At 41.8% G+C, this 14,054-nt stretch overlaps 1 protein-coding gene across 1 annotated transcript in view; it reads right to left on the bottom strand.

Moving 5' to 3' along the window:
* pde6a (phosphodiesterase 6A, cGMP-specific, rod, alpha) overlaps window positions 1-14,054 on the bottom strand; it is a 55,093-nt gene that overhangs the window by 24,300 nt on the left and 16,739 nt on the right. Inside the window, exons 9-13 of the mRNA XM_034135424.1 lie at window positions 12,723-12,770; window positions 6,768-6,917; window positions 5,471-5,614; window positions 4,218-4,283; window positions 2,900-3,046 (exon numbers count right to left, since the gene is read on the bottom strand). Of these exons, the coding sequence (XP_033991315.1) occupies window positions 2,900-3,046; window positions 4,218-4,283; window positions 5,471-5,614; window positions 6,768-6,917; window positions 12,723-12,770 (555 nt within the window). The remainder of the gene's footprint in view (window positions 1-2,899; window positions 3,047-4,217; window positions 4,284-5,470; window positions 5,615-6,767; window positions 6,918-12,722; window positions 12,771-14,054) is intronic.

Here is a 14,054-nt window from a genome sequence, read left to right as displayed (position 1 = left end):
TTCAAAAACACTTAATTATTCAAGCTTCTGATCATTTGTTGGAACTTCTGGTGAGACCATTATTGCTATTACTTAGTGTCGCCAGCTTTATCAACCTTTACTTACCAAAGAAACCGTTTTAAGCCTTCAATGATTGGCGATTAATAGATGGGTAGCTAATCTAACCTTGCTAAATAGGGAGAAAGCAACATAGCTAGGTTGTACAATGTTAATGTTAATGTTAATTTAGGCCTTGTAACTAATTCACCAGCAGTTATTAACCTGTTAAGCCCAGAGCCTGATTTTCAGGTTTCAGGCTCGAAAATGACATGCCCAGAACAAATGACTACAACTTCACTTCTAAAAGGGTTATATGAATAATTTCTTTTATCAAAGCAAGGTTACACCTGTGAGTTGGATGTAGAAGTGTCAGAATCAATATAGATGTTTCTCAGTCAGAGTAAATTCAGATGGAACATAGTAAAAAAAGGTAAATTCTTACCTCCGCCTAAAGAAAAAACATTACTTATAGTGAAAACCACCCTTGAATGATGGGATGGTAGACTAAAAGCTTTAGGAATTCAAACTATAACATATAATAAGTACCCTGTATCAAGATTGAGGCAAAACAAGTTAAATTTGACCTTTTTAGAGAGGTTTAGCAAAAAAAAGTTCCAGGCGGAATAAGCTTTCGGCACATTTGGGTACATCTGGTTCCATCAGTGCCATTTGACCTTTTTCAGGTACCAGACTATAAAAATGATGTATTACATTGAATTATCACCTTAGGTATTCATTCCATTCAAAGAAAAAAAATTAAAATTAAAAAAATTTAATTTGTGAAAAAAAATGATCTAGCTTGAAGTGAATATATCTGCACTTTCCTTGTTGTTCAGAGTTTTAATCTGTATGATTGTTGTCACTTAGGACAAAAACGTCAGCTAAATGATATGTAATGTAATGTACAATAAAAAGCTAACTTTCCCTAGCTTGTTAAGTGGGTAGCTTACGTTCGTGGCTTGCTAGACTCAAGATTAAAATGTCTTATTTGTCATGTTCACATTAAATTAAGCTTAAAAGCTGGAAATGAACATCTGAAGTCCTTCCTGCCAACATGCAATATACCCAAAACATAAAGAAACATGGAAGTGATGTCAAATACAGCAATAGTGATACAACTATACTAGTAAAATGCATATAAGTACTCAGACTTGAAGAAAAAACACTGAAAGTAAAATAAATACTGTATACTGTAATGATAAATAAATAAATATGTGTAACAATAAAAGCTGTGAAGGCTCCTTCCCTTATAGCCTTGTTTTGCTCATTAGTGCTGGAGGCTGAAGGCCCTCTCTATGAAGCTTTGCAACACACACAGAATAGTTGAGTTAGCCTGCGATGCTAACTCATTGCTTTATAAAGACTACCCCCAGGCTAAAAGAGCTAAGGGAGCTTTCAAACCGGCAAAAACCTGGAAAATATTACAGCAGATGATGAGGCTGAGACCGAGGCTAAATCCCCTGAAAATAAACCCAACACTGGGCTGAAATCTGTTGTTGAATGTGCATCACGTTTATAAGACATTAAACACATTTTTAGGGCAATAAGAAGGGCAGTGTGCATCTCATGGCCCTGGGTTAACAATGTGTGAGAAGGGGCTACATTTTTCCAGGTTCAACTCTTACCCAAGGGCTAAAGATAACAGAGCTCACCTTTAAGAACATGCAGTTTGAAAAACCCATAAATCTACTGTTTGTATGGCTCCAACTATCCGTTTAATGTGATAGGCAATTATTTATTCCACCCTGTACTCAGTTTAAATTATATTTGAGAGTTTATAGCCTTGTGAGAGACGTAACTCCTGGTGTGAAGAGGCAGGCCCTTTCGTTGTGTTGAGTCTTCAACCACAGCAGATATGACCCTAACCCTAACCCTAACCCTAACCCTGACCCATAATTCAAATCCGTAATTTTAACTGGTACATATTGATGAATTCAAAATGATCTGAATAGCACCACCATGTGGAATTTTAAACGTTTTAATAATCGCAAGTTGCCCGGACCTAACCATGTTCCAAAATCCCCCCATCTTACGAAAATTCCCCAGACGTGAATGGGAAATAACCAACTTTCCAAAAATGTTTGGAGAGGCCAGAATGACTAGTGGAAAATCAGGCCTTTTGAGTTGGAAAAGCCGGCGTTCCCTAGGCCGATCCCTTGCACTTAACCTAACCCTAACCTAACCCTAACCTAACCCTAACCTAACCCTAACCCTAACCCTAACCTAACCCTAACCCTAACCCTAACCTAACCCTAACCCTAACCTAACCCTAACCCTAACCCTAACCCTAACCCTAACCTAACCCTAACCTAACCCTAACCCTAACCTAACCTAACCTAACCTAACCCTAACCTAACCCTAACCCCTAACCCTAACCTAACCCTAACCTAACCCTAACCTAACCCTAACCCTAACCCTAACCTAACCTAACCCTAACCCTAACCCTAACCTAACCTAACCCTAACCCAGATAGGTGACTGCTTTTCCGAAAAAACAGCCATAAAACCATATTTTCCTGGGATAATAACAGGACAGATTGGACGCAGAGAGTCAGAAAGCAGTATCTTGTCGTAAAATGTTGATTATTCTCCTAGTAAAACTTAAATATTGAGGAAAAAAAATCAGAGTTAGTTGCTCCTGCCGTCACCTCCAATAAATCCTCAGTGTCTGACATCAGTTCAAAGATCTCCTCCTTGTGTCCCAGCTCCAATTTCATCCCATAATGGTTGCAAAATGTCTGAAAGGAGCTTCCAACTTCATAAATGATAACTCGTTTGTCATTGCAACCCTTAAATAGGTTCATCACAGAGTTTAATTGTGCAAAAATGAACCTAAAGCGACAAATAAAACATGCACTCACCTCTCTGGGAATGTGGAACTTGTCCACCACTTTGAGTTCGTAGTACATCTTGATTCCACACTTCACCAGCTCCAGTTCAGTGTGGTGATAATCGTAGAAGTGGAACTCAAACAGCTCCACCTTCTTAGAGTCAGGCAGGACCTCCGACTGCCGACAGAGAGAAATATAGAAATGAATATTAGAGCATGAGACCCGTGAGAACCTGAAAAGTAGGCCGTTATCCTGATCTAACGGAGAGTACTGTGGATAATTGATTATGTTTGAGAGTTTATTTGAGTATACCTGGAAAGAGTTTTTGTGGATTTAATTGTTTGGACTATGATCTGTCTGGAACTGTTAGAGTGGTGCAGGAATGAGTCCTAAATCCTGACATTGTAGCACTTCCTGTCCCCTGGTCTGGAGGTCAATGGTTTTCTGAATGTGTTTTTGGTTGTTATCCTGAAATAAGGCCTGTGGGTAACACAAGCTGAAGAGATTTGTATTCCACGACTTAAAATACGTCAGTAAATACCCCACTGGTGGACTAAAAAAACGGTGGTTGCTAACAAGTGTCTAAGTGAGACGACTAAACGCCATCACGCCCAACATTAGCAGCCTTTAGCTTAGCGGTGGTGAAGTGAAGTCATGTGACCGTGCTGTAGTTCCTTTATAGCCCAACATTAGCCACCTTTAGCTTAGCGGTGGTGACGTGAAGTCATGTGACCGTGCTGTAGTTTCTTTATAGCCCAGCATTAACCACCTTTAGCTTAGCGGTGGTGACGTGAAGTCATGTGACCGTGCTGTAGTTCCTTTATAGCCCAACATTAGCCACCTTTAGCTTAGCGGTGGTGACGTGAAGTCATGTGACCGTGCTGTAGTTTCTTTATAGCCCAGCATTAGCCACCTTTAGCTTAGCGGTGGTGACGTGAAGTCATGTGACGGTGCTGTAGTTCCTTTATAGCCCAACATTAGCCACCTTTAGCTTAGCGGTGGTGACGTGAAGTCATGTGACGGTGCTGTAGTTCCTTTATAGCCCAGCATTAGCCACCTTTAGCTTAGCGGTGGTGACGTGAAGTCATGTGACCGTGCTGTAGTTCCTTTATAGCCCAGCATTAGCCACCTTTAGCTTAGCGGTGGAGACGTAAAGTCATGTGACCGTGCTGTAGTTCCTTTATAGCCTTTTTACTTCAATGCTTGCTATTTTAATTCATGAACCCTTTGTAGGGTTTAACATCAAACCTCTTCCCTGTTTGTTGTTTACCAGGATCTCAGTGTTTATTGTTGTTTAGGGTCTCAGTGTTTATTGTTTACCAGGATCTCAGTGTTTGTTGTTGTTTACCAGGATCTCCTGCAGCTCCTCCTCCTGACACTGGTCCGGTTCCTTCGCCCATCTCTCTCTGGTGTTCTGCAGAAACACAGCAATATGACCTTGGATGAAATGGTTTGGCATCAATCAGCTGATCTGAGGTCACAGAAGGTCGTCCCTCTCTGTCTCTTCCTCTCCGGTGACGAATCACCCTTTAGAAAATCTGACAGCTTATTTCACTTTATAAATGAAGCTCATCTCCTGTTTGTATCATATCAAGCGACACCTGGAACAGAAGGCTGTTCTTCTGTCTTATCTCTGGATAAAGCAGGGGTTTCTTTTCTGTTCGTTTTTTTATTTAAAATCAAAAACCTGGTGATCCTTATTTCAGAATTAGGAAATGTACGGCGCTACAGCAGCTGGTATACCAGAGGTCGCGTTAACCGAATATTTTCCGTTTTTTTAACAATGACGGAAAAATCTGAAAGCAGTCCGTCATTTTGACAGATTAGAACAAACTCGGAACAGCGCCAACGTTTCCCCGCAGCGAGGCTCCGGTGTTATGCCGTGTTATGCATGCCCTCCAAAAAGGAAATTATATCGTTTCCAAACCTAACTTTGCCGAACAAATCATTGACATGTCTGTGAGTTTTGGCTTTACGCTGTGCGCGCTCCCGCGAGGTGCAGTGGGCATGCATAACACGGCGCTAACAGTTCATGAGCGTGCGCCCCCCCCCCCCCACCCCCGTTGACAGTTCACGAGCGTGCTCTCTCTCTCCCCCCCCCCTCGTCAGAGTTGTGTGAAGGCCGACGGGTAATACTGGATTTTACGATCCTCTCCGTCAAAATGACGGGCAGCGAAAAAGTCAAGCGCAACCTCTGGCTGGTACAGTGCAATATAAAAGGCAAAGGAGAAAGAGCAAAGTTATATATAAAATCAAAAAGGGAAGTTATTAAAATATATACAAACAAATAAACAAAAACAAACAAGTAGACCACCAAGAAGTAACGAAAATGTGCAGTATTTGTATTGCCTATATAGAGTATTAAAGGAACCGCTAATATTTAAAAATGGTATATAAAATGTAATAAAATAAAGCACTAGTTGCACATAGAAATCTTTAATTTGAATTACATTTCAACATAACAACAATTAAAAACTATATTTTATGCCCAATCTACTTAAAACCATCCTATTATTTGAGTGTGTTTGAGTCTCCCTGCAGGAGAAGGTTTGGTGGAAGCATTCATTTATTATTTACGTATTGATGTATTTATTTACTGACCAGGACGTGTTGGATCTCGTCCTTGCGGCACTTGACGTGGTACAGCACCATGTCCTGGAAGATGTCCTTCCTGTTCTCCAGCTTGTTCAGTTTGTCGTACGTATCGGTGTTCAGCACCGACCAGCCCAGGAACTGAGTCAGAGACTGGGGACATTACAGGAGAAGTAGTCAGATTACATTTAAACATATGGGGATAATTAGCAGGATTATTAAAACCCTAAAAAGATCATATTGTGTTTGTTGTAAAATAATCAGATGTTTTCTCTTCTCTGTAAGCTGTTCTGTTCTGTAGGATAACACTTTAAAGTGGACCTATCATGCTATATTATAATAACATATTGTAGGACCATACCTATATAAGGCATATTTATACTTTTTTTTTTTCAAAATACCAAACAGATCATGCATTTTAGCCATGCCTCATTTTGCTCAATTTGAAAAATGTTAGCTCTGTTTTTGCAAGGGCTGATTCAGTGAGAACAGCACCACCTACAGGCCTGGCATATGTACTACAGCGTCTCCAGCGCTTTCGAACGGCAATGGCCGTGGCTGTCTCCTCCTGATTGGTGGAGTTGGCCCAATAGCCGTAGCGCCACCGTCCTGACGTCAGGACAGTGTTCAAATCTGGATCAGTTTTTATCAGATCCGTTGCAGCCCCTTTTTTAGAGATTTGGGTATGGAGGAAAATAGAGAGGGTTGTGTTTTCTGACACTTGGTGAGTTCCCTGGAACACCGGGGACACATATTCATGTAGAAAAGACGTACAAAGGTGCATTTTGCATGATAGGTCCCCTTTAAGTGTGAATCTATACGTCTACTCCCACTTTCTTTGCTTCATCTGTTCTGTTATTAATTCAGCAGGTGAACCTATATGTTCATCAAATAGTGTGTGTGAGCTTAACTGTGTGTATTAAACTAAAACGGAGCATTTCATGTCAGCTCAGATTTTATTTCTGCTTTTTTAAACTGTAGTGTGTGCTCATGTGTTTCAGTGTTGCTGCGTGAATCTGCTTCATGAAAGGCAGGTTTTCCTATAAATAAAATCATTTCTGATCCTAAATATCTTGGGTTTTTCTTTCCTAAAATTAAAACCCTGGTTATATTTTATTGCCAAGATAAAAAATCGTTCCTCTGTTTTTCGGGGAACATTTGAAACTGTCGTGTTGTGTGTTTTAATCCTGAGCTGAGAGACTTGAGCAGAAAGCCTCGGGGCGCAGAGATAAATAATGCAGACGCTCTGAATGGACCCAGTGTATTTATAAACCAGTGACTCACACACACACTCACACACACGCACCTCCATCAGTGTTTCATCCTGCTCATCAAAGGGTTTCCCATCTTTCCGGTTATAGAACGTTGCCACGCCCACTATCTCCTCTTTCTTGTTGACGATGGGCAGAGACAAGACGTTCTTAATGGTCCAGCCCGACTCGTCCAGAGGCTCTTTCTGCACACACACACACACACACACACACACACACACACACACACACACACACACACACACACACACACACACACACACACACACACACACACACACACACACACACACACACACACACACAGTCCTTTGTTATCATGTTACTCTCATATTGGAAGAGTACATTCAGATTTTTAAAAATTTGTACTGAAGTACAGTAACGAGGTATTTGTACTCCAATACTTCCCATCTCTGATCAGATTGAATTGCTTGCTCTTTGCCCCTCTCATCTCCTGCATCATTCAAAACTGGCTGGTCTTTGATTAACTTTCCTCCATAAACGCTGCCAGCAAAGCCTCTCCATTACCCACAATCCCCGGCTGTTTCTGACCCTCCTGTACAGAGGGTCATCCATTGAGTCCCTTCAGGGTGAAGCTGAGGAGGACGGCTCGTGGCGTGACCTTCTACATTCTGAGGAACTATGAGATAATCAATAATTCACCTGCTCACTGACCCTAAAATATGAACAGATTGTATAACAGCACCAGTTGTTGAAATGAATCGGCTGCTCTCTTAAGTTATCACACGGGTTAAATATTTGGATGTGTTGCTTGGATTTTAAAGGAAAAAGAACTACATGAAATACTGTGTAGCTAAAGGATCATTATGTGGATAAATAACAACTTCAGAGGTGCTTCATCATTGGTACATATCCAAAAAAGTAGAGTTATTAACAACAGTTATTTTATACCCAGCTATATTAAACGTTCTACTTGAGATGAAGTCAATTTAAGTTACCCTATTTCATAAAAATGCACTTTAAAGAAAGAAAAGCTAACACATACAGCAAGAACAGACACATTAAACTATACAATTGTGCAGGAATGAGTCCTAAACCCAGATATGAGTCAGCATTTTACCACTTCCTGTTCCCAGGTCTGGAAGTCAATGGTTTCTGGATGTGTTTTTGGTTGTTAGCCTGAAATAAAGTGAAGCTGAAGAGACTTTAACGTTTTGTTCCATGACATAAAATAGACTACTACTAGAAGAGACTGCTAAACGTCATAATGCCCAACATTAGCCACCTTTAGCTTAGCGGTGGTGACGTGAAGTCATGTGACCGTGCTGTAGTTCCTTTATAGCCCAACATTAGCTTCCTTTAGCTTAGCGGTGGTGACGTGAAGTCATGTGACCGTGCTGTAGTTCCTTTATAGCCCAACATTAGCCACCTTTAGCTTAGCGATGATGATGTGAAGTCATGTGACCGTGCTGTAGTTCCTATATAGCCCAACATTAGCCACCTTTAGCTTAGCGGTGGTGACGTGAAGTCATGTGACCGTGCTGTAGTTCCTTTATACAGGGCTGCCAACACTCACGCATTGAGCGTGAGAGTCACGCAATTAACACATATCTCACGCACTCACGCCACACAAGCCTTTCCTCACGCTAAGTTTTCGTTCACAACAAATGTATATAAATATAAAAATAAAGTGAAGGAACAGCAAACCAAGCGGTCTACGAAATGAAACGGTCAGGCTTACGGAGGACTTCCTGTTTGCGTCACCTGACACCCGCGGTCCGTAGCACTGCCGCCTAGCAACCTGGACAGCGTCACGCATTGTGATTGGCTGTACGGTATTTGCACACTGATTGGATGTAACGAGGGTATACCGGGGGGTCTGAGCAAAGACGAAGGAGAAGGAGGATGAGAAGAATAAGAGAAGGTAAGGAGAATATATTATAAGATATTAGTTGTGTTTCATATGGGTGTTGAGAGATGTATCCTTAAATTCATTTTGCTCTCAAAGTGCACCAGATTGATGCATTTAACTTCAATATTTAAAAAAAAAATCTTCCCGGGGGAGCATGCCCCCGGACCCCCCTAGAGGAGGTGAGGACAACCCCCACTTATAAAATAGCACTTTACCCCTGCTTACACCTATATGCCATTTTATATGCTGTGAGCTGATTATCGAGCCTTCATTGTAAGAGTCGCGGGTACACTGTGTATGTGCGTACTCCACTGTAGCGCCCGGTACATTAATGGGAAACCCTAGTTTGTACTTGTTCAATACATTTGTAACACTGTACACATGGACGTTTCTTTTTTCGGTTCACCAAAAAAAAACAATCTCACTCCAAGCTGAACTCAAATGTTGGCAGCCCTGCTTTATAGCCCAACATTAGCCGCCTTTAGCTTAGCGGTGGTGACGTGAAGTCATGTGACCGTGCTGTAGTTCCTTTATAGCCCAACATTAGCTACCTTTAGCTTAGCGGTGGTGACGTGAAGTCATGTGACCGTGCTGTAGTTCCTATATAGCCCAACATTAGCCACCTTTAGCTTAGCGGTGGTGACGTGAAGTCATGTGACCGTGCTGAAGTTCCTATATAGCCCAACATTAGCCACCTTTAGCTTAGCGGTGGTGACGTGAAGTCATGTGACCGTGCTGTAGTTCCTATATAGCCCAACATTAGCCACCTTTAGCTTAGCGGTGGGGGTTGATTTACATCAGATGTTTCACGTTTTGTATGATCACCTGTTAGGGATAAACAGTAGGGATGCACCGATGCCTGGACCGATTTTAGCCCAATTCACGCCCATCTGCACGTCAGCAATTAATGCGAAATGCGCGGATGTTGCTCCGTGACACGAAGAAGTCGCTATGATAATAAGTATGTTTTATAAACAAGAAATACTAAGTATCTGGTATGGATTAGTGAGATCGACCTGTGAGGCATTTTCTTTAACATTCAGATTAACTTTGAGACGTATGAACGAGGACAATGGCTTTCAGAGACTCTGTATAATAAGGATAAATATAATGGTCGCTTTATAGCCCTCAGGAAACCAATTTACACTAAAGAGAGCAGGGGGAAAGTATCATCTATTTTAAATAGGCAGAATCCCTCCGATTGTTCCCTGGTGCTCTTTTATGAGACACCATTATTCAGCTTAATTACTTTTTTAATACAATATTCATAAATATACTCTGAGATCTGTTTCATTCACATCACTCAACACATAATGCAATGACTGTAATCTGTGATATGCTAATATCAACTAATATTTACATCATAATCTGATTACAGATACTGAGCGAAAACAGCAGGAAGCGCTGATAACACATAAAGATGTACAGAGTGTATTCTACATGTAAGAGAACAAATAATAAGAAGCAAATGAACTGGACTGAAGGATGATTTTCACATGCTTTGAAGACGTGTGTGCCAAGGGAATTAATGTAAATGTGTTAGAGTTGATAATAACTACATTTTCATGTATCTGTATATTAATTAAATGTGGAAACAAACTGGTATGTGCTGTAACCACCTCTGCTAAGGTGACTGTCGTATTTTGTGTTGTTATTTCCAGTTAGAGCATAATTGCTATTCCTTTGCATAGCATTGCCAGCTTTATCAACCTTTTCTTGCAACAGCTTTTAAGCTTTTGAATGCACTGTTATTGAGTTATAACACTATTTAAGGTGAGAAACAAACCATTTAGATTACCAATATGTGATTAGTTTATCCAAATATGGCAGATTTGGGACTTTATGTTGTATACGCTGTATGAGAGCAGACGCTTAGCTTAAAGAAAAACACATCAACATGTTTTTATAATTACTCTCACTGCCTGAACATAGACACAGGTCCGTACTCTCCTTACCTACAAGTCCCTCCATGCCCTTGCCCCCCAGTACCTATCGGACCTCCTTCACCCACATGCCCCACCCCGGAACCTGCGGTCCTCAGACTCTGGCCTGCTTACCACCCCCCGCACTAAACTGCGAACCTTCGGGGACAGAGCCTACAGTGTGGCAGACCTCACCCTCTGGAACGCTCTCCCTGTGGAGATTCGCAACATCCCCACACTCGACGCCTTCAAAAGGGCCCTCAAGTCCCATCTGTTTGCCAAGGCTTTCGGCCCCTAATCGATCTGTTGTTTTGTCTGTCTGACTTTTGTTTTGTTATGTTTGTTTTTCCTATATTAGTTGTAAAGCGACCTTGGGTCCCTTGAAAGGCGCTATATAAAATCAAGCTATTATTATTATTATTACTGCAAGTTTAACCATATAGGGGGTTAAATAATAAATCCAATTCAAACAATGAGAGCCACAAATGTTGCCATATTCAGTAGCTAGCTTGTTAGATAGAGAGAGAGATTATATAGATAGATTGTACATAAGATAGGTAATTGGTTAGATAGATAGTAAACCTTAGCTAACTTGTAAATTAGCAAACTCATGTTAACTAGATTGTTAATTATGACAGCCAGCAATTTAGCCATATTCATTAGCTAGCTTCTTAGATAGGTAGCTAACATAAGCTAGCTAATTGGTTAGATAGATAGTAAACGTTAGCTAGCTTGTAAATTAGAAAGCTAACGTGAGCTAACTAGATTGTTAAGTTTACAGCTAATGCTAGTTGTTCGATAGAGAGAGATATTATATAGATAGATATTACATACAGTAAGCTAGGTAATTGGTTAGATAGATAGTAAATGTTAGCTTGCTTGTAAATAAGAAAGCTAACGTGAGCTAACTAGATTGTTAAGTACTCAACTAATGTTAGCTTGTGCAATAGATAGCTAAAGGTCCCTAATGTTCGCTAGCTAAACAGCACACTGACAGGTTATATGAGTCTCTATGTTAACTTGTTTTTATACATTTTAACACTGTGGACCTTTGTCTACCCTTCTTGCATCGAGAGTTATTATTAACCATCAACATGAGGTGAATAACAGACATATGAAAGGGTCAAGCTAAGCCCCTCCCCTTCAGACCGAACCCAACTATCCATTCACCACCACCAGGGTCAAGCTAAGCCCCTCCCCTTCAGACCGAACCCAACTATCCATTCACCACCACCAGGGTCAAGCTAAGCCCCTCCCCTTCAGACCGACCCCAACTATCCATTCACCACCACCAGGGTCAAGCTAAGCCCCTCCCCTTCAGACCGACCCCAACTATCCATTCACCACCACCAGGGTCAAGTTAAGCCCCTCCCCTTCATACCGAACCCAACTATCCATTCACCACCACCAGGGTCAAGCTAAGCCACTCCCCTTCAGACCGACCCCAACTATCCATTCACCACCACCAGGGTCAAGCTAAGCCCCTCCCCTTCAGACCGAACCCAACTATCCATTCACCACCACCAGGGTCAAGCTCAGCCACTCCCCTTCAGACCGAACCCAACTATCCATTCACCACCACCAGGGTCAAGCTAAGCCCCTCCCCTTCAGACCGAACCCAACTATCCATTCACCACCACCAGGGTCAAGCTCAGCCACTCCCCTTCAGACCGAACCCAACTATCCATTCACCACCACCAGGGTCAAGCTAAGCCACTCCCCTTCAGACCGAACCCAACTATCCATTCACCACCACCAGGGTCAAGCTAAGCCCCTCCCCTTCAGACCGAACCCAACTATCCATTCACCACCACCAGGGTCTAGATCCCAGGGGGTTTCATCAGATCGGTTCTCCCCTCCCGAATGATACTCCTGCACAACGGGGCCTAATCGCCAAAATCACCATTACATTCATTTGTGTATTCCTGGCAATAAATATGTATTCTTTCATCAAAACCGTCTCTCCTGATTGAAATATTATTACCTAATGACATCCACTGAGCAGGAGACATATTAAGGATTAGTTTAGAAAGCTGGAGCTTAATCATGGCTATTGGATGAAGTTATGTTTTAACTTTCCAGGTAGAAAAGGAACATTTGAACATGTTGTGAAGATCATAACGCAGACTTCATGACAAACTGATGCTTTGGTGTTAAGTTACTCCAAACTGGACAAAAGTTAAAGGACGTCTCACCTGGAATTTGAAGAAATCGTCCTGACCTGCGTTCATGATGTTACAAATCTGTAGAGAAAGATATAACAAAGCAAAGGAGGACATCCGATAAGAGTTGTGAATAATAAAATATATATAAACATAACAAGTTAAAGTACGAATGAATGTGCAATACAAATATACAATAAAATTAATTTAAGATATTTACAAAAACGTAAGAAGTTAAAGTAAGAATATGCACATTATATTACAATATATAAAATGTGTAGAGGAAGTCAGGTTTAACCACATATTTGCTATAATGTTATCATAAGAAAAACTGCTCTTGGCCCTTTTTTAGGGACCAAATGTTCATTACTGTCTGTTACAGTCAATTCAGGAGTGGAAAAGTTGTATTGCCGCACAGCGAATCAATCGAAAACCCCTCGTGTGAAATCCCAATGCATTTCTGTCCGACCGACATTTCTTTTGCCCTCAGTTTCTAGGAAAAATGTCTCTGTTGTTTATTTCATGCACTTTGGGCTCCACGATGGCAGGAAACTTGTCAAAAAGTCAAATCCCTCAGTGTCCTCTAATAGAATATAAATGGGAGGGATGAAACACTCTCTAATGGTCTCACATGCAGAGCACACAGTGAAATGTGTTCTCTGCTTTTAACCCATCCTAGTACCAGGAGTCTAGTACCAGGAGTCTAGTACCAGGAGTCTAGTACCAGGAGTTTAGTACCAGGAGTCTAGTACTAGGAGTCTAGCACCAGGAGTCTAGCACCAGGAGTCTAGCACCAGGAGTCTAGCACCAGGAGTCTAGAACCAGGAGTCTAGCACCAGGAGTCTAGCACCAGGAGTCTAGCACCAGGAGTCTAGTACCAGGAGTTTAGTACCAGGAGTCTAGTACTAGGAGTCTAGTAGGAATCTAGCACCAGGAGTCTAGCACCAGGATTCTAGAACCAGGAGTCTAGCACCAGGAGTCTAGCACCAGGAGTCTAGAACCAGGAGTCTAGCACCAGGAGTCTAGCACCAGGAGTCTAGTACCAGGAGTCTAGTACTAGGAGTCTAGCACCAGGAGTCTAGTACCAGGAGTCTAGTACCAGGAGTCTAGTACCAGGAGTCTAGCACCAGGAGTCTAGTACTAGGAGTCTAGTACCAGGAGTCTAGAACCAGGAGTCTAGCACCAGGAGTCTAGTACCACGAGTCTAGCACCAGGAGTCTAGCACCAGGAGTCTAGTACCACGAGTCTAGTACCAGGAGTCTAGAACCAGGAGTCTAGTACCAGGAGTCTAGTACCAGGAGTCTAGCACCAGGAGTCTAGCACCAGGAGTCTAGTACTAGGAGGAGTGGGCAGCTATTGTACAGC

This window comes from Trematomus bernacchii, unplaced genomic scaffold (assembly GCF_902827165.1).
Source record: "Trematomus bernacchii unplaced genomic scaffold, fTreBer1.1, whole genome shotgun sequence".
Lineage (NCBI taxonomy): Eukaryota > Metazoa > Chordata > Actinopteri > Perciformes > Nototheniidae > Trematomus > Trematomus bernacchii.
Note: the sequence above shows the minus strand (reverse complement) of the source record. Positions and strands in the feature narration are given on the sequence as shown.